The sequence below is a fragment of the Centrocercus urophasianus genome, unplaced genomic scaffold, assembly GCF_019232065.1.
Source record: "Centrocercus urophasianus isolate 14NV4802_14NV808 unplaced genomic scaffold, USGS_Curo_1.0 seq_12, whole genome shotgun sequence".
NCBI lineage: Eukaryota > Metazoa > Chordata > Aves > Galliformes > Phasianidae > Centrocercus > Centrocercus urophasianus.
This window is the reverse complement of record NW_024884364.1, coordinates 1,516,943-1,543,699: the sequence shown is the minus strand read 5'-3', so window position 1 is coordinate 1,543,699 and position 26,757 is coordinate 1,516,943. Positions and strand designations below refer to the sequence as shown.

The window sequence follows — 26,757 nt, the reverse complement described above, 5'->3', positions numbered from 1 at the left end:
CACTGTTCCTCACCTTTTCTTTGAGATCTGTTCAAGAAAAGGTGCAGGTAACTTCCCCTCAAAGTCCTGCTGATCTCTGCAGAGCAAGAGCCCCCAAAACAATCAAACATAAAAGGGCCTCAACCCAGCAAAATTATTGGGCCTGTGTCAAGAGAAGCTGAATTATGTACTTTTACCCTAGTACAAAATGGGGAAGGAATAAGCATACTCAGTGATTACATTTGGCTATTTTCTTTTTTTCCCAGAGAACAGACTTTTTTGTTTGTTTGTTTAAATCAGGGCAGTGTGTTTTCCATCTGCAAAGTCAGGGCAAACAGGGAAAGTAGCAGCCATGTTAATCACTGTCTTTCATCGTGGAGATACCAGACAGGTTTGGAATCTCTTCAGCCTGTTGCATGACTTTCCATTTTGTCTTCATTTAAAGCACTATGAAATTATGTGGTAATTCAGACGAGAAGATGACTGCTGCAAAAATCAAGCTTTATTTTTAAAGACAGTGGCAGATGGTTCCCTCAGTGCAGCCGTCGGGTTGAAGACCTGGTGATGGGAGTTGTTTTGGTGGGGGTTTCTTCCTCTCTTAATTCTGCCAGTAGCTCTAAAAGAGTAAAATGTGTCAACAACCAGCACTCCACTGCCTTGAACAGAGAAATCTGCATGCAGCAGCTCTTGATCCCCATCTGCACTCTCTCCCTTCCAGAGGAATTGTAGAATGTCCTGGGTTGGAAGGAACCTTGCTGATCGTACAATTCCAACTCTTTGCCATAGGCAGGGTTGCCATCCACTAGACCAAGTGTAATAAGACCAGAAAAATAAGTTTTTTTCATGCATTTTAGAAGAAAGATAGGAAGAAATTTATGATTTTAACTCATCTGGCAGTCCAAAGTCCCTGACAAAGTTTCTCCACCAAGCTCTCGCCCTTGATACACTAAATCTCCAGTCCTTCTCCACCTCTCTGTTTTTACTTTTGAACATACACATCTAATGCCTTACCATTCTCAGAGCTGTTCTCTTCATCACTGGAGAAGGTGATAACAGTTTTTTTGCGTCGATGGGACTTCTGAGCACGTTTGTTGTTTCGGAGTGCTTGTGGCCGGGGTGTGACAAAATCATCATCATCATCCCTGTTGGCTGTGCTCAGGGGCTGGCGGCAGCAGCCTGCTAAGAAAAAAGGAAAGGTAGCAGTCTTCTGTCTGTAAGGGTGAAGAAAACTCCCTAGGCGTCTCTGCTGGGCTGCAAGGTTAAGGGAAGACTGCAGTCCCACAAACGGAAGGTACCTGCTGTTGGTTTTCGCTTGGCTGGCTCTGGCAATGGAGTTTTATCACCTTCCTGGCACATCTCGGCTGAATCCAGCCCTTGGTTATGGCAGGCGGACAGCTTCTGCTCCAGCTCTTCAGCCAAAGCCTGGTATAGTTGTAACACAGCAGCAAAAAAAAAAGAAAAAAAATGAAAAAAAAAAAGAAAAAACAACAGAGAGAAGCATTACATCCACGGCGTATCCATCTCCTGCTCCAGGATTTAGGATCTCCGTTAAGTCGTTAAGGCAAAATAGGAGCCTGTTGAACATGGAGAACTGCAAAGCTTTCGGATCACTGTGTTTATAAAGCACTTGTTTTCCACATCTGGATGCTTCCCACCAACCATCCTTACTTTAGTCTCAGGTTTGCCGACTGCTCTGCGGAATCGAACCAGCACAGCTTGGAAACAGCTGTAGACAGCCGGGTCTTGGAGCTTGTCTGCAAAGCAGTCAAAGTTGTCCTGCAGCTTGTGAAGGCCCCGCTCTGAGATGGGCAGCAGAGAAAGGCAGTGGGACAGATCCCGGTACTGACGTTCATTTCTGGGAAAGACAAAGATTGCCCATAGTGCATTTGAAAAGGACTGTGTAAAGATGAGCACATCCTACCTCGAACTGAAGCATGTGAGGAAAAGGCATTTCCCACAGGTGTTTCCTCCTTATGGAACATGAGATTTACTGATGTTCTGTTACAGACCTGTTACAGGGTGCCACACCTTACAACCACTGTATCCCACAAAAAAATACTGACTTAGTGTCTGTCAGAAACACAAAGGCTTCACTGTTACAGAACACAGTCACTTGTTAGGAAGCGTCAGAAGTTATTGCTGGCTAGGAGGAGAAACACGCAGTGATATAAGGGCTCTTTCTGAAGGGATTCATTTCAACTAAAAAGCGTAAAGAAAAAAAACAACTGGCTGCTCTTGAAAATGTCTTTGCTGGTCAGTTACAGGCATAGAGGACATTTGCATTACGATACATAGCAAGCAAATAGGAACTGCTGTGTCAGAGGACAGCTAGATCCAGATTCTAGTGAAAGTTGCAAATAATAAAAAAAAATCCTAACTAATGTCTTTAATATAGCTCACTGAGACAGAATGGGAGTAAAAAGAGTAGGTCAAAGTCCCCCTTACACATGTGTACAGAACAGAGGGCTTACGTATACACTCAAAATGTACTGTCCAAACAGACACACAAAAAAACTGCAGCATCCAGGTGTTAAATGTGGAGACAGTCATTTTTGGCATGTTGCTAATTAGAACTCCAGAAATCCTAAGGATGGTGGCTGCATAATCTTTCCTGATAAGCTCCTGTATTAGCCTTGAATAAGAGTCTTGCTCTAGCATTACCTCTAGTGAGCACTAAACCGATCATCTCTGTGGTACAGTGGTGACATTAGGACAGCATGGCAAAAGCTAGATGTGTTACAGCCAGAAGGATCTTTACAAGTGTGGTCTAAAGACCTCACCACTGTTCCTAGGGTAAAATTTTGAGAGAGGGGCCACTTTCTACTCTGGCTCAGGAAACAAAATCCAAATATTTCTCAGGAATATGCAACTGCCCAAGGCAGCCGAGTTGGTCACATGCCCAGGCACTGTGTACAAACAGCCAAGATAAGCAGACACAGCTTTAAACCTCAAGGGCAAAGTCACAACTGTGGAGATGGAACACCACAGGAATGGAGGAATGTTGGGTGCACCAAATCCAGTAGAAGATAAAGATAACAAAGAAAATATTTGGCAGAGGCAGGTTCACTTCTTCTGTCTGTTTTTTTCTCGAGGTAAAATAAAAGTCAGTGAAGTTACAGCTTGAGGTGCAAAGGGAAAGAAACATCAACCAAAAAAAAAAAGTTTCCAGGAGGCAAAATGATACCTCAGATGCATGGAATGGGCTCTGGACTGCTATATTCTTTAATCAGCACCACAAACAAGTCACATCTTGCAGACAATAGAATAATGCATATCATGTGGCACAAGCACTCAAACAAGAAAACAGTCTACAGCATAGTCAGAACTGAGCAACCTGTCCACACAGAAGAAGAATGGGACAGATAAGGAGATCCCAGCACCTCAGTTTAACACCTTCTTTTATTTATTTATTTATTTTTTTAAAACTGAGGTGCCTGTGGAGAAGGACCAGAGAGGTGAATAAAAGCTACCCTGGGTTGTATCTCTTTGCCTACCTGTAAGTAATGCAGATTCAAGTTCTCACAAAACCTTTACCTTCAGAAAGATAAGGGGAGAGGACCTGAAGAGTCACAGAATGTCCTGGGTTGGAAGGGATCTTAGTGATCATCCAGTTCCAACCCTTTCCCATAGGCAGAGTTGCCACCTACTAGATCACAGTGTAATAACACAAGGACACATTTTTTTCATGCATTTTAGGAGAAAGATAGGAAATTTAGGATTTAGACTCACCTGGCAGTCCGGAATCGCTGACAAAGTTTCTCCACCAAGCTCTCAGTCTGTTTGTCTTTAGTGATATATGAGAAGAGATGTCTGCAAAGGAAAAATGTAGTAAAGCTGAAAGCCCATAGCGGAAATCCCATTTCTACGTTCACCATGGCTTGCTTGCAGACCTCCTGCCCAGTGATCAGCTAGGTGGCTCTCCAAATGTGAAGACTAGAAAGCTCTACACATCTCAGACTCTGTTCAGGAGAAGCTATTAGCATATAATGTGTTTTAAGTAGTAATTGCAGTCCCTGTTGGAGGTCAGCTGCTACAATAATTATAACTGCATGTTTGTTAAGCACCTGCCTAAGATAAAATACAGCTAGCTATACAGCTAAAACAAGGACTCTTGCAGGTCTGGAATGAGAATTGCTTATGTCTGTGTGGGTAGGTGGGTTGCTGAAAAGGCTGTGGTACCTATTTCTGCTCAGCTCCTTCCATCCAATTTTAAGAGAAGCAACGCCTCCAGATGATCTCCCCACTTCAGAGCTGTGCTACAGACCAGTATGTCTGAAAAGGCAGACTGTACTGAGTGTGGGATGGCACAGAGACTTTCTTTTCTCAAAAATCATTATTTTGCTGAAGGTACATTGCTATACGTTTTCAACAATAGAAAAGTGAATGTTATTTTACAGTAAAGAGGGAACAAAGCTGAACAGAACTGAAATATCAACTTGATCCCACATTTTTCTCAGCTTTTTGAGGAATAAGACAACATTGACTTTAAGACAGTTAATTAAGTACTCCTATGTTTCGCATGATGCCTTCACAGAAGTATTGAATAACTGAATTCTCTGTATTAAAAAGCTATAGCACATAGTCCTCCTTTTTCTTCTACCAACATTTCTGTTAACTTATTCTCAGTCAAGCTGCTGCTGGCTTTTAGGTAGCTGCTGCAAGTACATCCTTGTTTGGTCTTTGTCATACCTACAACCACCAGCAAATCAAGCTTCCTTTCTCTTAAGCTATGGATCTGACACTCAACCCCCCCCGGCTTTTGTTCCAATTTCAATTCATCTTTCCTTAATTTAAGCAACCCGAATTGTGACAGCATTCCAACCAAGGTCTAACCAGCATTTCAACATTTCCTACACAGAAAGCAGAAATAAAGCATCTGTTAAAATAGCAAGTGGAATGAATCTCTTGCTAACTTCAGCCATACCTTTACAGCAGGGGTTGTTATATTTTGTTCTACTAGTTTTCGGATCAGTTATTGCTGCAATCCTCTTTCTCCATTAGTCCTTTACCAGCAATCCTTCCCTCGCTACTTATCAATCAGCAGACATCACTGGTCCTTTCTTTCCTAAACCTCCACAATCTCCGTTTTGGCAAGTATCCTTGGATTATAAGCCACCCTTCCTCCCAGCTCGTGCCTTTGAGTTTAACTAGATCCTCTCCATAATATAAGCACTTCATATAATACTATTACATGGAGAAATAGTTCAGTTTCAACTACTTCCTTCTTTCCTATCTGAAGAATTCAAAGTGGTATACTAGCTGCCACAGTTCTCTTCTGCACTAGCTTTAGAATAATGTGACTTCTGCCTACTCTGTTAAATCAGTACATTTTCTCTTGCTATGCACTTCTATTTCTCTCCACGTATACTGTGGAAGGCAGAAAAATTGATCTGTATGTGTCTTGATCACATGAACCCTGTCCATCCTCAATGCAAGTACTAAACTTACTAATTTCTATGTCTGTGAGAACACCTCCAGTTGGACATTTATTAAAAACTGTACTGAGAATTCCAAAAGTACATCCCATTCTTCTCATGTATGCTATCTATTTCACATATAATGGTCTTTGATGATTTGTTTCTATCTCTGACACTAAATTCTTCTATGTGTACTATCAGTAGTTACAAGCTATATTTCCCATTATCTCCCATTGAAAACTGAAGCAAAATGTTCATGTACTTTTGGAGTCATAAATTAATCTTATCCTCACTGGTAGTCTTTTTCTGAACTTTGCAATTCCTGCCTATTCAAAATTCCATCCCTCTTCCTAAATGCAGTGGAATCTCACTGACAGAAAGACTCCAGTCAAAAACCACTGGTATGGAACATTCTCTTCACCCTCAAAGAGGTGGCTGTAGGTTGGTTCCCCTTCAGATGACTTCCCTTTCAGATGCAGACTGTGAAAAAGTCCGATTGAGGAGAACGAGAAAAAAAGCATTATATATGCCATGGTAGTTTGTTCTGTAGATTTGGTAGCTCTTAGCTCAATAGTCCTAGTCAGAACAGACTTCATTAACCCTCATTTCAGATTTTACACACCTCATAATAGTGTGGAAGGATTCTTCATCTACGCCGCAGTCAGGATCTGAGAGACGACTGATGATGTCTGGAAGCAGGTTATAGATGGCATTATCCTGCGTGGGACACAAGGTTCTACATGAGATACAAAATTATGAATGACAGCTGGAGCCAAGACAAATAAGCTGTTCACTTAAAGTTACCTTTTTTCCCAGCACAAAGCTATTAACTGAAAGCATCAGCTTCTTGAAACAAGCTGTACACAGCCAGCCAATCCTATCTGGGGCTACTTGACTAAAGCTGAGGAGCTAACAACAACTGCAACCCTCTTTGGCAGCCTTGGGTGCAGTTTCTTTACAACCTTGTCACCTCCCAGCACAAAAACATTCTGGAAGGAAGCATACAGAACAGTTCAGCTCAAGGAACTGTCTCTCATCTTGCTGGAAAAGACACAACCCAAATTCCCTTTCCCAAGGCTTACAGGCAGTTTAGTTACAGACAATGCAGAGATAGAAAACCAGTACAGTAGGGCTTACCTTTTAACAGAACAAGGCAAAGGGTAAAGCTCCAGCATTACTGCCACCTCTTAGGCAGTAAATCTCAAACTCTGAAGGGCCTTCAGCAGCACATAGGGGGTAATAGGAGCTATGGCTCCTACCTGCCTGGACAGTAACTTAATTGTTATTTAAGTATCTCAATGTCACGCAGCCAGGAATAACATTGAAAGGTCTCAGATGATGCACTGCCTGAGCCCAAAGTCAGGGAACTCTTACAAGACTTATTCCCAAGCCCATGCTAGGTGTGCACAAGTAAGCAGGTAGACAAAGCACTGGTTTGGAGCCTGCCTTCTGATGTGAATGGATGAGGACAAATTTGACAACATCAAAACTCATTTTGCAAAATTCCCTTTTTCTACTCTTATTCAGACAACACAGATGAACAGCAGATAGATCCCCTACAACACACTTTCTCCAGGACTCCATATTCTCATGTCATCAAGCCAACCCTTACCAACCCCTTGCTATTCTTATGAACTAAGAATCCTCAGCATCCACTTGCCTTGTTGGAGAGTTCATTGAAAAAGTTTTGAGCCACTCCCACGATTGCTTCCTCTGGGTCTATAAGCAGAGCTGCCATCTCACTCACTTGGCCTTTCACCTTTACCATGTCTTTGAGGATGAGGTGAGTCATCACCACACCAGCCGTCTGCCTCACACTTTGGCAGGGATCTCGCAACCTGGCAGAAGCAAATAATTAACATAGAAAGCAGCTGAGCATCTCTTAAGTTACCAGTACCCATGACACATCCTACTTACTCCACAAGCCAGTTCTGTTGTCTCCCTCCACTGATGCCTTAAAATTTGCTTTCCTCCAATAGGCTCACCTTCCAGAAGCCCGGTGGCACCCTCACATCGAGTTCTTATCACCTGTCCTCTGCTAGCACTAAACATGGCATTACCTGGCATACAGATGTGGTGTCCATGGCTCCACCTGATTGGGGAAACGGATGGCCAGATCTCCTGCTGCAATAATGAGGTTGGATCTCACAACAGGGAGAGGGGACTTCTCCATCATAGTGAAGAGCAGGCGCAAGTGGGAGTCACAGAATTCAGAGCTGGCAGGACAAGGTAGCGAAAAGAAGGCCAAAGTTAGTAACTGAAATCCAGTCTCTGATATTAGTGAGACAATAAGAGTATGCTCTTTTATCCATGTTTTTTCCTCTTCCCCAGAAGGGAGTTGCAACATTTATTGTACTTAAGTGCCAGCGAAGCTGATAAGAGAACGTCAGCGTTACCTGATCATGCAGACTTTGCCAAGAGTCAGGGCTGCAGCAGCTCTAAGTGCCGGATCACTGTAGAGCCCAGGGTTATTGCAGATCTTGAGCACCAGTGGAACAAAGGCAGAAAACAGGTGCTTCTCTAGATAGTGGGGATGAAAGCAGCAGATATACTAGCACTGTTCAAGCAGCATTCCAAGAAAAATCATTGAATTTACAGCAGAACTCCTGTAGACTATACGAGCTGGATAACTCACTTTTGCTACCTTCAGAGAAACAGAATAAAGAAAGAGCCTATAATGAAACTGAAGAAAAATGACAGTGTTTGTTTATGTAGGAAACAGCCTCCCTTCCTCTAGATGCATTACCCACCCCTCCCATTCTCTCACATGTGGCAGATGGAATCTGTGCTGCTCTTCAGTGGAGCCATACTTACCATCTAGAAGTTCTATCTCGCAAATACTGCGGATGAGCTCAGCCTCAGTGTCATCGGCAGATGCTCCAATGAGGCCCAGCTCCTCCTCCATAGTGGTATCATTTCCTGTGCTCTGTGTAGAAAAAAAATGGTTGTAAAAAGAGATGATAGGAAATGATAATCCTTTCCTTCACAAAGTACTTCTTTCTTAGGTGAGAAGTGCTACGCATATCCCCAGCAGCATGACAAGAGTCTAGAAGAATAGACTGACAGAATTCTGTAACTTGCTTTTCTGTAAGAATTACATGAAGCTATGAAATTTAGTCCAGGATTTGCTAGTGCATGTGCCACAGTACACCAAAGAAAGTCTAAGTCATTGAAGCTACCAAACTGAGACAGAAATAAGATACTAGCATCAGTGCCCAAGTCAAACACAACTTGAGGGACACACAAATCCCAAAAGCAAAGGAAATCAAAGCAGCCTTTGAATGCCTGGTCTTGTGAGCAAGACTATAGGAACCTTATCACAAAGGAAAAACAAAAACACAAGGGAAGAAAAGAGACAAAAGTATTGCACAGGGGGAATCAGATCTGCACCCAATTGCTACTTCTGGGAAAATCTCATAACACCTTCCCCCTCTGTGGGAAATGATAGTGACTCCTAAGCAGAGCAGATGAGAAAATGTATAAAGTTCCCTGGACACGGCAGCGTATCCATCTAATAAAGACTGAAAGTGTAGGGAGGTGATTTTTTCTTCTATTCTTTCCCAAACAAGTCAACTTCACTGGAAAACACCCTGTAGTAGAATCAGGTGTAGATTAAACTTCTGGAAACCGTTTTTACAAAACTCAGTGCACAAATGAGTGCTCATTCTTCACCACTAACAGCAATTGCGAAAAGACTGCAATGTTAATAAAGGAAGTGATGGTTAGAGAGGAAACTAACAAAGAAGATAAACCTAGTCAGGCTATTACCCTTTGCTTCTTCCCCCTGCCTGTTCCAAACCCAAGAATGGCTGGAGTTTCACTTAACAGGATCTCCCTGTCAATCCTTGACAAATTCACGTCCACTAGAAGTTTGCTGTGGCAGTAGCTGGGACATTAGCAAAGCTCACAGGAAAACAAACAATCACCAAGTTCTCACCCGGGGCCTCTGCTTTATTGCGCTGCTGTGAGAACGCTCTTTACGCTTCTTGGTCTTGCCCTCCTCCCTGAGGATGCGGCGCCTGCGCAGCTCCGCACTCACAGATACTTCCAAATGCGCTACCTGCCGCAGTGCCACCTGTCCCACAAGGGACACCAGGTGCAGCAGCAGGAACGTAGGGAGACTGCTAGCGCCATCAGAGACTCTGCTGGGAGAAGCCCCTGGCTCTAGTGGAAGAAAGATTATTGTAGTTCAGCGTTGATTTGGAATATACATGTATAGTTGCTGCCCAACCTCAGTAGGTGTATAACCCACCTCCATGCTCCACAGACCCCTTCACAGCACTTGCATTCCTCCATGCCACCATCTCTACTAGCCCCAACTCTTCTCCTCCCGCAGTTATCCCAGACCACCCAATCATAGCACCAGAAACCACGGGTACAGATTTGCTTCACCAGCTTTTTTTCCCTCACCCTCTTTCTGCCCATCAGCCTCTTGCAGATTCTCCAGAGCTTTCTGGCTGCACACGTGCAGGATGTGAGCACATATTTTCTCTGGTCCTTCTGCTAGTTGGTAGATGAGCGTTACTGCTGCTTCCATGAAGGGGATCCAGTGACTGCTTGGCTGGGCAAAGCCTGATGAGAAAAAGGAGCCACATACCACACAGAACAGCTGCAACACAAACTGCCTCACAGTCCAGCTTCACCTCCTCCAAACCTGCTGCTGACTTGAGCTCACCATTACTCACAGCCTCGCTCAGGCACACAAACAGCGCTTGCTCCTGCGGCAGTCGAAATGGGACACTGTTCTTCCCCCCTGCTGGCTGCAGAAAGAGATGAGTTACTCTTACCACACAAAAGAACACCTCTGTGCCCTCACTGGCTCTTCATCTTGCTGCGTGCGCAATCAAAACCAAAAGCCTTGTTATGCCCATAGCAGGGACATCCAGCACTGCTCTGTCACTCAACACACAGCGGGGACATTAGTGTCACTTTTTAAGACATGGTGGCAGCACTGGGCAGATTTGAAGCTTGTCCAAACCACGATTCCAAGCCAAGCTAGATAGTTCCACTACTTTACCTTAAATTGAAACAACCCTTAAAAATCTTAAAATGACTCTAAATCTGGTGTTATTTGCTCTGTACTGCTCCCACTACATATAAGCTTGGTGTAAGACAACCAAGAATGCCAATGCCTGGGATACACCAGCACATCTGTGAGTACCTGATCAAGATATACTTGATTAAAACAAGCTACTGCTTGAGATTCGTCAGCTTTCACTAGCTGGAAGTAAAATTTCTCAATTTACTACAGTTTTAGTCTCTGTTATGAACCTCTTGTTTGGAGCAGGACCAGAAGAGCTTCTGCAATTATTCAAACATCAGTCCCTTCTCATTCTGAAGATAGCTGTAACTCAGTGTGCTGTAAAGTACATTCATTCACAGAGGTCCTGCAGTCACGTCCCCAAAAAAAAGGGGCAAAGCCAGACTGGCTGTGATGTGGGAAGGAGGGCAGTTTTCATGTTGCAACTCCTGAATTAAAATACTCTAAATGCTTGCGCTAAAAACAAAGCAACAACAACAACAACAACAAAAGAAGAAACAAAAAGTTTTTCCTTAAGTGCATTAAAAACTATAAATTGCTCTTCATCAAAGAAACCATCTGATAGGCCACCAGTTATAACATGAACGGATTTGAAAAGCTGTCATGTTTTATATTCAGCCATACAGTCAACAACTCCCAAATATCAATTAACAGAGAGGGCAAAGGAATCACAACACCAGAAAATATCAGTCGAGGAAAATGCTTCATGGTTGAGGAGACATAAATCAGCTTAGAATGGGGAGCATGAGCAAGAGAATTGGAAGGAAAACAGATTTTCTTGTGCACTGAACTCTTTTCTAATTTGAATTCAGCAGTTGCCTAATGAAAATTTTCTTATTGCACGTTCACTGATGTGTGATAAGCGCTGCTGAATGGTCTCAACCTTCCTCATTTTGAAAAAACAAAAAAATCCCATACAAACAAAAACAAAAGCCCTAAACAATAACAAATTCTCTTTTCTCAATGTAAGCTCCGTTCCCTGCTTCTTTTTTACTAGGTAACTATTTCTGTGACTACAAAGATCAAGTGAGAACTTTACCTTAGAATTACTGGCAAGTTTGGAGATTGCATTGCATACTTCTTCTGCCAAGCGATAGTCTTCATACACCCTCTCAGCCAGCCCTACTGTCACCAAAACATCCAGGTTGCTGCCTATGATCTCCGGCTTCCCTCTATGGAATGGACAGAGGTATCACAGGAAGCGCTGATGAAACTTCACGGTAAATATCCATAACCAAGAGAAATAGCCCTTGTGGCTTGCAGAAGGCAGTCATTCAAGAAGGGAAAAAAGATAAATGAATTGACTGGAAAATACAGCTATATGGGCAGTACACGCTCCACACAAGACAAGACCTTTACTCCAGTGTGTTACATGTGGTTATCCAAACTGAGCAAAATTGGAAGTATGACTATTTGTAAAAACTAATACTTTATTTCTTCCTTGTCAGAAAGGAGTATAACTTAAAAGCTTAAGACAAAAACGTTACAGAGCGAGAAAGAGTCCAGTAGTTCAGGACTGGTAGAGGGCAGCACTTTCTACACTGATGGGGCAGGGTGAAGGAAGCTGTGGTCAGCAAAAAAATCCCCAACCAACCAATCAACCAACCCTCAATCCCACCTCCCTCTCACCCTGCAGATACTAGACCTGGTCTGAGGAACATACATTAATTGCCTGGAGAGGGTAAGAAGAGTATCTAGCAAGTTTAAAAATGGAATCTAATAAGAAACAGAATTGGCATAATTCTCAGCAACAAAAGCAAAATCACTCCTTCCAGCAAATTTCTGGAGAAGGAATTAATCTTGTTATTTTACACACATATCCATGGACTTGACACAGGATGCCTTACAAATTTACAGTTTTGTGGATATCCCATGATTTTAGGAATTTTGAATTTATGCTTACAACTATACTGCAAGCACATGGGATGGAGTGGCAGAAATATCATGGAAGGAATGACTAATACACAAATAGTGGAATTGCCTGTAGGCTCCCGAAATGGCTCTTACTGTAGCGCCAAGATCTTTCAGACCATCATCATCCCGTCCTACTTTTAACTGATGAAGGAGTAAAGTAGGAAGAACAAGAAGCAGTGGAGAGCTTGTGGGTAAGAATCAAGGGGCGGGCTGGTATGGCTGACACCGTTGTGGGTGTGTGCTACAGGCCCCCTGATCAGGAGGAGGAGGTTGATGAGGCCTTCCACAAGCAATTGGAAGCAGCGTCATGATCCCAGGCGCTGGTGCTTATGGGGGACTTCAATTATCCAGATATTTGCTGGAAAAGCAATGTGGCCAGGCATGCGAGGTCCAGACGGTTCCTGCAATGTGTTGAAGACAACTTCCTGATGCAGGTGGTTGAGGAACTGACGAGGAGAGGGGTACTGCTGGACCTTATCCTCACTAATAGAGAAGGGCTTGTCAGGGAAGTAAAGGTCGGGGGCAGCTTGGGTTGTAGTGACCACGAGATGGTGGAGTTCAAGATCCTGAGTGGAAGAAGTAAAGCAAAAAGTAGGATTGCTACCCTGGACTTTAGAAGAGCCAACTTCAATCTCTTCCGGGACCTACTTGGAGCTATCTCATGGGCTAGGGTGTTGGAAGGCAAGGGGGCCTGTGAGAGCTGGTCGGCATTTAAGCAGCTCTTCTTCCAAGCTCAGGATCGGTGCGTCCCTGTGAGGAAGAAATCAGGAAAGGGTGGCAGGAGACCTGTGTGGATGAGCAAGGAGCTTGTGCACAAATTCAAAGGAAAGAAGAAGGTCCATGACATGTGGAAAAAAGGTCTGACTACTTGGGAAGAATACAGGAGCGTTGTCAGGGTCTGCAGGGATGCAACAAGAAAGGCTAAAGCCCTCCTGGAATTAAATTTGACGAAGGGGATAAAGTATAATAAAAAAGGCTTTTTCAAGTACATTAACAGTAAAAGGAAGACTAGGGAGAATGTGGCTCCCCTGCTAAGTGACGGGGGTGTTCTGGTAACGGGGGATGCTGAGAAGGCAGAGATACTGAATGCCTTCTTTGCTTCTGTCTTCAGTGAAAAAGCCCCCCCTCGGGAATCTGAGACCCTGGAGGTTAGTGAGAGGATCTGGGGAATGGACGACCTCCCTTCAGTCAGGGAAGAGGTGGTCCGGGAGCACCTAGGCAACACCAGTGTTCACAAATCCATGGGACCCGATGGGATGCATCCACGAGTGCTGAGGGAGCTGGCAGAGGTGATTGCTGAACTGCTTTCGGTCATCTTTGAGAGGTCTTGGAGGATGGGGGAGGTGCCTGAAGACTGGAAGATAGCCAACGTCACCCCGGTCTTCAAAAAAGGCAAGAAGGAAGACCCAGGCAATTATAGGCCAGTCAGCCTCACCTCTGTCCCTGGAAAGGTGATGGAACAGCTTATGCTGGATGCCATCTCCAGACAACTGGAAGAAAAGGAGGTTATCAGGAGTAGTCAGCACGGGTTCACCAGGGGGAGGTCGTGCTTGACCAACCTGGTAGCCTTCTATGATGTTGTCTCTGGCTGGGTGGATGGGGGGAGAGCAGTGGATGTAGTCTACCTCGATTTCAGCAAGGCATTTGATACTGTCCCCCACGACATCCTTATAACAAAGCTGAGGAAGTGTGGGATAGATGAGTGGACATTGAGGTGGGTTGAGAACTGGCTGACTGGCAGAGCACAGAGGGTCGTTGTTGGTGGTGCAGAGTCCGGTTGGAGGCCTGTAACCAGCGGTGTTCCTCAGGGGTCTGTACTGGGTCCGGTCTTGTTCAACATCTTCATCAATGACCTTGATGAGGGGATAATGGCCACCCTCAGCAAGTTTGCTGATGATACGAAGTTGGGAGGATTGGCTGACACGCCTGAAGGCCGTGCTGCCATTCAGCAAGACCTGGACAGGCTGGAGAGCTGGGCAGTAAGAAACCAAATGAGGTTTAACAAAAGCAAATGTAGTGTCTTGCATCTGGGGAGGAATAATTCCATGCACCAGTACAGGTTGGGGGATGAGCTGCTGGAGGGGAGCTCTGCGGAAAGGGACTTGGGTGTCCTGGTGGATGACAGGTTGGCCATGAGCCAGCAGTGTGCCCTTGTGGCCAAAAAGGCCAATGGCTTACTGGGCTGCATTAAAAAGAGTGTGTCCAGCAGGTCGAGGGAGGTGATCCTCCCCCTCTACTCTGCCCTGGTAAGGCCTCATCTGGAGTACTGCGTCCAATTCTGGGCTCCCCAGTACAAAAAAGACAGGGATCTCTTGGAAAGAGTCCAGCGGAGGGCCACAAAGATGGTGAAGGGCCTGGAGCATCTCTCCTATGAAGAAAGGCTGAGTGAACTGGGTGAACTGAGTTCAGCCTTGAGAAAAGAAGACTGAGAGGGGATCTGATTCAGGTCTATAAATACCCAAGGTGTGGGGGGCAGAATGGCGAGGCCGGACTCTTTTCAGTGGTGAGTGGAGACAGGACAAGGGGAAACGGCCGGAAACTGCAGCATCGGAAGTTCTGCACAAATGTGCGCAAGAACTTCTTTACAGTGAGGTGACGGAGCACTGGAACAGGCTGCCCAGGGAGGTGGTGGAGTCTCCTTCTCTGGAGATGTTCAAGACCTGCCTGGATGCCTACCTGTGCGACCTGCTGTAGGGAACCTGCTTTGGCAGGGGGGTTGGACTCGATGATCTCTGGAGGTCCCTTCCAACCCCTGCAATTCTGTGATTCTGTGATTTAAGCTAAACAAATTATAGTGTAATTATAACCTCTTTGTCCACAGAGAGGGAAGCAGATTAATTTCCCTCCATGCTAAGGCTCTAGGCATCTCTATTCAGCAGTTTCTCACAGTTTCTTATCAAAACACAAAGTGCTGAACCGTAGCATGGCAAAGCCCGACGTGGGTGTTTAGGACACAAGAAAGGTACTGTGATCACACTTATTCAGAGACTGCTGTTCAAACACAACAAAACTGTGTTTAATTCCAAGCTTCGTCACCCCATGGCCTGGTTACTATTTTTCAGGCTACAGAACAAGGGTCAGCTGATCCTGCACCCACAGTTGTTCACTAAGGAGTAATTCCCTATGCATCCTTCCACTCACAGGACCACAATGGGCCTTGAGCTTACCGTGCCATCATCCCCAGCAGCATCACAGCTGCACGGCGTTCCAGTGGCGAGCACTGGGTTTTTTCTGTGAACCGCTCCCAAAGCAGCTGGATCACAGCAGGTTTTATTTCATCTCTCTGCACAAACTCTGAGATCTGGAAAAGAAATGCAATAAAACAAGCAGGGAAAGCCAGAAGAGGGTGGACTTCAGATTAGTAAAGACATTACATGCATTGACTGCTGTTTTCATATAGCGTATATCAAAGATCTGTAACAACACATATAATCCAAACTCAGACAATACAAATACTCACTATTTCTTCTAAGCATTGTATTGCTCCTAACGATGCATCCACCATGATGAGAGAGAGAGAACACACCAGGTTCTGGGCCCTGGCCCTTTGAAAGTTTAAATAAAATTAAAAAAAAAGAAAAAAAAAAGAATAAAAAGGAACTGTCACGATTACTTGTCCTCAGCTCTCTAAATAGGCAATTATTAGATAACAGATCTGTTCCTCGAGGACGAGAAAACTTCCCCCTCTACCGGCTGGAGTTCTCAGAGTCACCCAGCTCAAGTTTCAGTGCAGACAGCGTGAGCTCAAAAAAGTCGATTGTGGCTACTGATGCTCTGCACAAATGCCTGGCAACAGGCTCACACCAGCCCCTTCCTAGCTCCCTCTCAAGTACAAGTCACAGTATAAACACAAGTCTATCCACTAGAGCATGAGAAACATACGAACAAATAAGGCTAGAGTTCAAACGGCAGGACAGCCATATCCAGACAATACTATCAAGCAGCAGGAAGAAGCAAGGGTGCTGCCTATTGCCTTAAAGGTATAAACAAAGGTGCACATGGACAAGAGTTGGAAAAAGAAGCAAGTGACGTGCTACAGAAAAGATGCAGCTCCTCTTTGCTGTGGAACAAGCAAGCAAGAGCACTTCAGCATCCCATTCTAGATCCTCAGTAAGAGTCAGCAAATAAGGATCCCATCACCATCCTTTTATCCTCCATGTGTAGAGTTTTGTTAAAGAAAAATTTTAGATTATTCTGAATGAAATACCAACTGAACTGCGTGTGAAAGCACTCAAATCATAATTTAAAAATACCTGGTGGACTGTCAGGGATAAAGAAACAGCATATAGTGAAAAAAACAAGGACAGAAGAGACAGCAAGAAAACCAGTAAACACTGAGAAGCATGTTGTTTAGATGAGGAACAAAACTCCTACAACTCAGATAAGACCACAGCATGCACAACTTGGCAGCAAAAACTGAGGTTTGGTATCAGAAAGATAGCTCTAAGTCTAGACTATATTGTAAGCCATTCCTCTTATTCTCAATCCTGTGAAAGGACAGACTATAGCCATAAAAAACCCAAAATAAAGGAACAAACATTGGACTAAAACCTTGCCCAAGAAGGGTGGAACATTTCATTTCCAAGACATGGGATCTGTCCCCTAGCATTTGGCTTCCTAATGGGCTGAAATACTTGTCAAAAAAAAAAAATAAAAAAAATCAGTTAATTGCTGCCATCAAGAACCCAACTGATGCAATAAATATTCAGTAGCTCACTCTCCTTGACCCCACCACGCTGACCCTCCTCAGACCATTTGAGCAGGTTCCTCTTTGTGCAGTGCTTTATGTGAGAGTGAAATTTATGAGAAAGTTCAGCATGAGTGCCTGATACCAGTTTCATTTAAAATAATTCACAGCATTGCTTTCTGTGAGTTCTCATATGGAGGTCTTCTGCATTAATTTTTCCTAGACATGAATACATACAGGACATATAGGAGATGTTTCTCTGGGGAGTTGGTAGAACAGAAAGGAGAAAAAAAAAAATAATAAAAGACTTCTGTTTAGGACAACCCATACCTCTCCGAATCCCCGCTGGGGCTCAGATAGAGCTGCCTGTAGGCGTTCAGCACAGCCTCCTTGATACCAGACTCTTTTGACCACACGAGAGGAAGCATCCTGCGGACTCCAAGCAGTGCCTGGGGCACACCAAACTGCGAGACTGTCACAAAGAACTCAATTGCTTCTTGAACAACTGCAGAGGAAAGAACAGCTGCATTAGTGCAGTTCCTTCCTTCTCGTTATTGAAGAGGCCATTAAGACGAATTCATAGGCATACTGCTCTCATACCTAGACCTAGAAGTACCCAAGATCATTGCTACTGTCTGCAAATGGCTTGAGTCAGAATAGGGCCACTATTAAATATAGATGCTCTGGAGGAAATGGGTAAGTTAGCAATATTAGAGGTAAACGTGATATGATAGACCTAGGAGAAGAGCACAGAGGCCATTACTGAGAAAGAAAAAAATATATATATCTATTCTAAGAAACAGCAGCTTTGGAAAAAAAGAGATCCTATGGTCACAACAAATATAAAGCAGCTGTCCCAACGCAATGCTGTAACTAAAGCCAGCTGTTGTATTGATGGTGTACTGCGTGTTTGCCACACATAAGAAATAACGTATTTGATTTTAACTTGGCTACTGCTGAAAATACACTCCCCAGTCTTCTGTTCTTAAGGGGAGAAAAAAAAAAGAAAAAAAAAAGCCCATTAATTTAGAGCATATTCACAAGAAAAGCATAGCAATGATTAGAGAGTCTGTTCAAGAGTTTATTAAGAGTTTGATCTTTACGTAAGTGCTGCTACCAGACACGAAAGTATTTGTAACTAGACAACTGTATGCTTCTGCTGCCCAGTCACACCAGCAGGCAGACTTGCACAGAAATATAAACTTGCATCTTTAAACCTTAAACCTTTAATTAAAAAAAATAAAACCCGAGTGCACACATCCCTTAGCCTCACTCAACACCACAGCAGAATACTCTCTCCAAATGCAGACAAGGTCTCACAACACACTTCAGGTGTCTGGATGTCTAACTGCAGCATAGGAAGTTCTGCACAAATGTGCACAAGAACTTCTTTACAGTGAGGTGATGGAGCACTGGAACAGGCTGCCCAGGGAGGTGGTGGAGTCTCCTTCTCTGGAGATGTTCAAGACCTGCCTGGATGCCTACCTGTGCGACCTGCTGTAGGGAACCTGCTTTGGCAGGGGGGTTGGACTCGATGATCTCTGGAGGTCCCTTCCAACCCCTACAATTCTGTGATTCTGTGATTTGCCTTTCTCACACAACAGAACAGGCCAGAAGCTAGTAAGATTCTGTGCAACCATAAAAGACCCCACAAATCAACCAAAATCAGGCACTAAAATGCCAGGTGAGGGGCACGCATTTAGCCTTAAACCACAAATGACCTACAGAGATGCTGCTTCAAGAGTTCATTCTTGTGAGTAATCACTTAGCAGCATCCAAACCTGCTTTCTTAGTATAGGTAAGACATGAGTAGTTAGTACAGACAAAGCCATCATAGGCAAAGCCCCAGAAACATCTGCACAATGCTGTGGGGTGCAGACCTGCCTGCACCCCAGAACTACACGAGTAGTTAGCAAGTGGGAGGAGGGTGTGAGAGGAAAGACTGGTACCCAGTCTCTACCTCAGGGACACTGATTCATGACAAGCACATTAATATTAAATATTAGTAGCTGAAGTAACCTAAAGGACTGCTCATCACTTCATGCTTTTATAGGGAAGGTATTGACTGAAGAAGACCAGGCAATAGGACCTGTTGAAAAGTAACACTTTCTGCTATGAAATAAAGTTTAAGGAAAAGTGAAGTTAATTAGACACACTGCTCAGCTCCTCTCTTTACCCCATTGTAACACCTGAAGTTGCATCAAGGCACCAAGAAACAGAATGCAGCTTCCTTGGACACTTACTTTGGAAGAACTGCAGTAAAGATTCCCTCCCATAAAAGAGGAGAACTGACATAAATGTAGTCATCTTGGTCCATTTTTCTTTTCCTTTTTTTTTTTTTTTTTTTTTTTTTTTTCCTTGTTTTTTTTTTTTTTTTTTTTTCTCCTAATCTTGATATTTAAATATTTGGCTCCTACACATGTCTAAAAAAGCCCACTCATGCCCTAATGCAAATCTCTCACACCATCCATGTACATGGTGCTTGCTGTTCCAGTAATCCAGTGCCTGCAACATCTGCTCAGTGAACAGCAGCTCTTCCAACCTTTCCCCTGTTGCTCCACCACTCCAATATCTCCTCTCCAGCAAAAAGGGACAAACCTGGAAACTACAAACAGAGGAAAAAAGGCCCCGTGGCTATTTCACACACCTGAAACAGAGTTTTCATACATCAGCTTGCTGATCAGGCTCAGGGCTTCAGTGATTTTCACTGAGAAGTTGTAGGCATCTTGTAGATACTGCACCAACATCTCCTGTTTGACCAGCTCCATTTGAGGCTGCTCTTGAGGCTGCTCTTCCAGCACAGCTTCTTCAGTTGTAAGACTGCCATTGTCACACGGAGAATCCCCACTATTCTCACCTGGGCAGAAACCTGCACAGCACAAACACTTGTTTGTTAGCAGTATTGAAGGTATAAGACAAACAGGCACAGTTCAGGGCATTTAAATTCTTCTCACTCACCCCTTATTGACACTAAAAATCAGGGGAGACTTTCATTAAAAAAACCCGAAAACAAACAAAAAAACCCCAACTCAACCAAAAAAAAAATAGATACACTGGCAGAATGGCAGATTTAGCTACAAAGACAACATCTCAGCTTATCATAGCACAGACTCCAGCACTACAGCACAGCACATCACAGAAGTATTAACTAAGACAGGTGGAAAAAGGCATGGTCCAGTTTACCTAAATACCACAAAAACACTGAAGATGTTAATCTGATCTTGACACCTCCCCAAAGATGGATGAGGACCTAAAAGAGAATCAGGACAGAATACAGAGAAGGCAAAAACTGCTACTCTGTAGCAGTTTGTACAAGTGTGGGGAACTGACAAAAATTGAGAAGATTATTTAGATAGTAGCTTTTTTTTTTTTTTTTAAGCAGAAATTAGCTCAGGAGAGTAAGCAAGAAAACCTCGTTCTGAAGCAAATACAAAAGATAAAGTATGCACAGTCGTAAAACACAGCAAGAAGTGTGAGCCTAGAGGAGCAAGACTTTGCTTGAATCTGATACTTGGTGTATCAGCCTTTAAGAGTGAGCATTATGTGCCACCACCTGTTCAGGAAGCAGAACTCCACACAAATCCAGACAGGACAGAAGTGCATGAGTAACACTGGCTTCACTCCCTTCTGCAGTCACCATACAAGTTAAAGCAGCAGAAGTGCACTTATAGTGGGAACACGAATTTGTTCTCACCAGAACTGAAATACTGGGATTAGTGTGATCCAGACAAGAGACCAGGCCACTACATGAGGAAATGATCCACAGATGGTGCAACTCTGGACTGCTGAGTACATGCATACTGAGATGTATACTGAGGCCCACAGTTTGAAAGAAGAGACGCAGCTGTCCAGACAGTTTTGGTCTAACTCTAGCAACAGTTTAAATGCAGGGAAGAGACAGACCAATCTGCTGTAGTCACCTGTGTAAAGTCTCTTCAGAATGCCCAGGATTGTCGTCTCCTCGTTTTTCTCCTTGGAGCTACTGAAGGGCTCTTGCCCATGGAACCGGTGCAGCGCTTTCTGCGTGAGGCGAACTGCACTCCTGGTCAATGACAGAACCCAAGAGAACACCAGCAACCCATTAGTGCAGAATATAAGGGAAACCATCCAACTTTGCCCAGAATTCCCAGGAAAGCCAGGTGTTCCTGCCAGCACATTGTACCAGGTGCCCATGTCAATGCCTTCCCATAGAGTAGTTACCGAAAGTCATGCATTTACTCTGCACCTCAAACCTTCCTTGAATAGAGAACAAGAGACTGAGAGCCTTCTTACTTGTAATTCAGCTTCCTCAGCATTGCAGTGATTTGCTCTGATGTACCCTCTGCTGTTTCTTCAACTTCCAGCACCTCCTCATCTTCTTCTTCCTGCAGTGGTTGAAGGATCTGCATTGCGGCAGCCCTAACTTCTGGTAGCATTGCTTCCCACTCTTCTTCTGGGGTGATTGTTGGAGCTATAAAGAAATGGACAACAGAATGAGGAATGGAGAAGATTCAAATGATAGCTTAAGTGGGGAAAGAAACTCATCTGGAAGTTAGGAATCCTAGGCTTTTTTCCTCAGGCAGTCACTATCCCCATTTCTGATTCCACCTAAACTAGAATATGAGTAGGTAAGAACTCTTGGAATTAAAAAAAAAAAAAAAAAGACTAAGGAGAAGAATGACAGAGAACCATCATTTGATACTTATTGGACTCTAGACATCAGAAAGTTCAAGGCCAATCAAGTTGAAATTCATATCTAACCAAACTCTTGGCAGAATCTGTCCTTGAATGGCTGGCAATTGAAGCCTGAGAGGATGTTCGTACTTATGTTCAGTTCTTGCCCTGAGAATAACACTGTTGAGTAAGTACAGACATTCATATGGTCCTTTTACTACATTATGGCATGAAGACTTTTGTGAGTTTATTCCCCAGTTATCTGGACTCACTGTCTCACATGAATAAGATGTGAGATAAAAGCCACCGAAACTTGGGAGAAAGTGTAAGATGAGGAAAAATAAGCCTAGAGTGAAATTCCTGTTGGCCAGAGTACAAATTACACCCTGAAAATGGGAAAGAGAAAGAAATTACCTGCTTCTCTGCAACGGTCCCTCATTTCTTGCAGCTTCTGCACCTCTTTCTCAAGTGGCTCAGCCAAGTCACTACAGCTCAGCTGAAAATGCCAAGAAGAAAAGAAGTAGTATGTTCCTTATCCATTTTTCTAGAATTCTCCTTTCTCTATTTCCTTAGTGTTATCAATCACCTCAGAAAACTCTGATTTTGGAAACTGAAGTAGCAAACTCTGGCCACCATCCTAGATGCTGTCAAATGCCAGTCTGAGGCTCAGAAACTCAAGAGGAGGTGCAGGCGAACATAAAAACTGCAGCTCTGCATAGAATGTTCTAAAGCCTAATTCTCATCCTAAGAAAAGAAATCCCACAGTGAATTCACATCAAACTGCTGTAGGTTTTTCCATTATCAAGACCAGAACCATCTTGGCCCTGCACACCTACCAATTACAGTGAGTGAAGACCCAGAGAACATGAGATCTGAACAACAGAAAATTCAGAAAGCTCCCATTTGCATAGTCAAAACTTGTGTCTCATTGAAAGGCCAACATGGAAAGACCACAGCCCTGCCCATACCATACTGCAGATACTCAGCCTGCAGACACACTTCTAGCATATGCACCATGCTAAAGGGAATTACCTTGCAAGAATAGGGATTATTGGATAAAAATGCAGCCAGGAGCTGGATGGCATTTTTAACTACCACCACAGATTTGTCTTTGAGACGCCCGACAGCCAGGGATACGACAGACAGGAACTGAGTCAAAGGCAGAACCTAGTACACAATGAAAGCATAAATAAAGTCATTAGGAAGCCCTAGAAATTCCTGACAATTTGTTTTCCTGCAGACAAATCAATACACACGCATGCTCTTCTACTTGTGGCTTGCATATGAGAAGGCACAGATTACAGATTCCTAGAAAAATCTAGGTCAGCAGAGACCTCCATACATCTTCTAGTCCAAGATCTGTTGAAAGCAAGGACTTACAAAAAGTTACCAAGGAGTCTATTGAGAAGAGTCTTATTATTTCTGAGATGTTTTCCCATAGTAACGTGCAGAAAGAGCTTGCACAATGAGCTCTTTCTTCTAATCAGTACTGGTAAGACCTAAAATCATGCAATTTCTGTTCCCTAGTTAACCTTAGGATCTTTGGTCTCTTGGGAAAAAAGAACAACAGATACTTTAATACTCAAAGACTTTTTTAATACTTAAATGCCTTTGTCAGTTTCACTTCAGTCTCTGCAAAGATCAGTGACAGAAATTCCCTTAGAAATTCCCTCAGATGAGGGGAGGAGGAGACAAAGGCGGAGCCGTTTTCCCAACACATTTACCTTGCCTTGAACAATTCGAGTGAAAAGCTGCAGCACCCGACTACGAACAAATCCATTGACATCACAGATGTGGGCTTGCAGTGTGTTTAGGAAATGGTCCCGAGTACCACGAGCAGCTTCTTCCAGCTGGTCACCATTCAGCACCTGTAGCAGCACTTCTGCCATTGCTGACAAAATGGCATTTCGCATCATGTAATTCTGCAAAAAGATGAGTTGGTGAACCAGGAACAGAGAAAAAAATACAACTTGGTATTCCGAGGGGGAAGGACAGGCCACAGTCTGGGCCTTCTAACTGTCAAGCTCCAGCTTTAACTGAATTTCTCTATTCCAGAGTTTGTATCAACCTTGGCTGAACATGGCCTGCAAGACTAAGCAATCCAGCCCTCCCATCCAGCTAGGTCCGATATGAAAGCAAGGACTACCATCAAAACACAAGGTTTTTAAGGGCACTTTACTAAAAAGTAACATGATGAAAGCCACTGAAGTAATTTGGTACTGAAGAATAAAGGACAGCAGACTGATCCAACAGTCGTCAGATCCCTCTGGCTCTCCGATGCCTGGAAGCAACAGCCAGAAAGTAGGTGTCATGTGTGTTTTTCTCTGCATGTTTTAGGGAAGGGCATGACCTGTTCCATATGGCAGGTTTTGGCTACTTGATCTCTGTGAAAGATGCTCTGTTCTCAAAAAGAAAAATCAAATAGCAGTAGTTCTACTGCTTGTCTTTTCTGCACAGGTAATATTTTGCAAATCTACCTCGCCATCCAAGTGCCGCAGCAGAACACTCATGTTGGATAGCACCAGTGCAGGAATTTGTTCAGCCAGTTCAGTTATGAAGACAGCATAACCCTTGATTCCTGAAGTATCACGAGCCAGCTCTAGTGGACATTTCTGTCCAATTTCCCTACACAGAAAAATAAAATAAGGAAAAGGGCTTCTCAGGTTTCTAGGGGTAGAAGAATACATATTGGGGCATTTTTCCTCACCTCAGCAGTTCACCTACTATGCTTTTCAGTCCATATTCTTTAGCCCAGAGAGTCACAGCCTGAGCAAACACTGAGGCTACATGTTCAAAGTGCTGCAGCATCTGTGTGATCTTCAGAGTAGCACCTTTGGACAAGAGAAGGGAGAAAAAGAGGTTAAGGAAACTGTCTAGGAACAACGTCCAGAAAAAGAAAAAAGCATGGACTCACTGAACATGTGATCATAGTGAGTCAGAGCTGTAGCAAGCAGATGTGTTGCTGCTTCTCGTGTGGCCCGATACCTCTGAAGACCAATATTTGAGTTCTCCAGTATACGATAACAGCATCCTGTCAGTAAGCTAAAACCGTAGAGAAGAGACAGACAACTTCACTACAGCAGTCTGCATTGACTATTCTAGCAAATTGCACTAAATATGCACCAGGTACATCTTTTTCTTGAACCAGGCAGATTATCCAATAACCATAAGAAATTGTGCAAAAAACATCTGAATTTTACATGAGGAAAAGAAGTGGTTCTTCAACCACTCACTTTTGCTTCAGCTTACTCCACATCCAACAAAGTGTACAATTTAACCCCTTCTTCCCAACATACAGACACTATTTCTAAGGGCTGTCTTACCTAACAAGCTCTTCTTCCACCACCAAACCACTCCAAAGTTGACGGAGATCCAGCTGCAGCAACTGTGTGAGCAGCTGTAAAAGCGGTTCCCTCTCATCTTCCCATGAGAATCCAGAGACCTTGGTGCGGCTCTTCTTGTTCTGAAAAGAAAGGTATGCAATGCAGTTCATCGATATCCTGAACATAAGACAAAAACACCATCACCATCCCATTTCCCTTGAAACAAAAACAGCTGTTAAACTCAAAAGGATCAAGAGGGATACCATTAGATGTACAAGAAATTTATATGCCCACATCTGACCACTGTTATGTGAGCACAGAATGGAACTCGAGAAAATACTGACAGCCAGGTAGCCACTTAAGGACCAAACTTGGCTTGGCCATTCTAATCTCTGCTGATGTTTAGACACACATCTGTCTGTCTTCCAGAAAGGATTTTACAGAACTCCACATTAGGCACTGCTTTTCCCATCATCATGCTTAAGCAAACCCAGCTACACTCTTTGACACAGAGTTCAGCAAGCTTACAGACTTCCTACATTTCTCATCTCATTTTCTCCCCAGTTCTCTCACCCACCTTTCCAGCAGGATCCACCTCCGCCAAACCACTCTTGAAGGCTTCCATTTCAAAGGCTTCCAACAGGCCACACAGCAAATAGCAGTTCATCTTAAGAGCATTGAGGTGAGCATCTCGGTCTGTATGGCTTAGCCCAGAATCACTGAAGATGGTAGAAAGCTCATTGGAATGATGAGTCACCACTGGAGAAAGATAGAAAAAGATGAACATTCTTGGCCAGGTTCCTCAGCCATCCTCTCCGTTGGAGACTTAGAGCAGTCATCAGATTACCAAAGATGTGTGCTCACATCTCACCAGCTGTAACATGGGCTGCCTCCTACAGCCAAAACCTCAGAGGCACGTTCCCATCCTGTTCCCCAGTCACCAGTCAGTTCCTAGAAGCACTTGCTCAGAACTGACACATCCCAAGGATTTATTTCCCAGGGACACAGGGAAGGGGATTTTCTGTCGGCCTGCCCTTACAGCGAACACGCACAGCTCTGCATTGTCCACCAAGATTACAGACCCGTATACTGGAATGGACTGAAGGAGCAACCCTGCCGGTTGAGTCACATTAGCCTTTATATCATCATCAAACTGCTGCCCGGGAGCAACCTCCCTGTGACTCCAGTTTTGCCCGAAGATAGCAAACACCCACCTTGCATCATCAGCTCCAGGGCATCCTCCTTGGCAGCGGTATCCAGGGCTCGGAAATGGCTGCGGGGCAAGCACAGCTTATCATGGCAGCAAGAAAACGCCACAGGAAAGAGGCGGCAGCTCCCGGCCCCCCTCCAGCCTCCAGGTCCCTCCGTTCGCTACTTACCGCAGCAGGCTGTAAACGGCGTCGAAATGCTGCAGCACAGCCAACGCACCCCGGCCCCGGAAGGCAGCCCGGAAGGCTACGGGGAGACGAGGAGAACGTGAGCGAGGGGCGGTGCGGGGACAGCTGCGAACCGCCGGCAGGGCCGGGTCTGACGGCGCCTGCTTTGCCCGGGCTTAGGCCGGCCGGACCTCGAAAGGCCTAGCCCAATAGGGGAAGGGCTCGGGCCTTACCTGCGATGGCGGGCGGCAGCTCGCGGACAGACAGTACCTCCTGCACGACATAGTGACGCGAGCTGTCGCCCCGCAGCAGATCGTCAGCGGCGAGGGGCAACTGGAACTCGCACGACGCCGCCGCCATAACCCCG

At 44.3% G+C, this 26,757-nt stretch overlaps 1 protein-coding gene and 1 non-coding gene across 3 annotated transcripts; both read right to left on the bottom strand.

The window, feature by feature from the left end:
• Nucleotides 1–459: 459 nt before the first annotated feature.
• NCAPD2 (non-SMC condensin I complex subunit D2) lies at nt 460–26,757 on the bottom strand. 2 transcript variants are annotated; one of them, XM_042809674.1, is made up of 31 exons: nt 26,624–26,757; nt 26,394–26,469; nt 26,229–26,287; nt 25,592–25,773; nt 25,015–25,154; nt 24,606–24,733; nt 24,399–24,522; nt 24,169–24,316; nt 23,416–23,613; nt 22,724–22,858; nt 22,106–22,187; nt 21,311–21,488; nt 20,959–21,080; nt 19,686–19,907; nt 17,369–17,543; nt 15,812–15,896; nt 15,519–15,652; nt 11,477–11,609; nt 10,072–10,156; nt 9,807–9,968; nt 9,334–9,560; nt 8,211–8,322; nt 7,793–7,916; nt 7,457–7,612; nt 7,057–7,234; nt 6,019–6,113; nt 3,709–3,789; nt 1,648–1,834; nt 1,275–1,401; nt 991–1,158; nt 460–595 (listed from the first exon to the last, which is right to left on the bottom strand). In XM_042809674.1, the coding sequence occupies exons 1-31, from the start codon at nt 26,748–26,750 to the stop codon at nt 513–515; spliced, it is 4,233 nt and encodes a 1,410-aa protein (XP_042665608.1). In that variant the 5' UTR covers nt 26,751–26,757; the 3' UTR covers nt 460–512. The 2 variants fall into 2 exon arrangements, with proteins under 2 accessions (XP_042665608.1, XP_042665609.1); XM_042809675.1 differs by having other exon boundaries at nt 991–1,155.
• Nucleotides 25,848–26,168, bottom strand: LOC122156388. The gene has a single exon (XR_006167478.1). It is a non-coding gene; the product is annotated as a small nucleolar RNA U85 (small nucleolar RNA).

Excerpts from the sequence above, each read along its gene's own strand:
- NCAPD2 (XM_042809674.1), bottom strand. The coding sequence starts at position 26,750 with ATGGCGGCGGCGTCGTGCGAGTTCCAGTTGCCCCTCGCCGCTGACGAT. Across the intron at positions 9,969-10,071 it reads GAGCGAGGCTGTGAGTAATG|GCTTTGCCCAGCCAAGCAGT; the intron begins GTGAGCTCAAGT and ends TTTTCTCATCAG. Across the intron at positions 3,790-6,018 it reads TCCTTCCACACTATTATGAG|ACATCTCTTCTCATATATCA; the intron begins GTGTGTAAAATC and ends TTTCCTTTGCAG.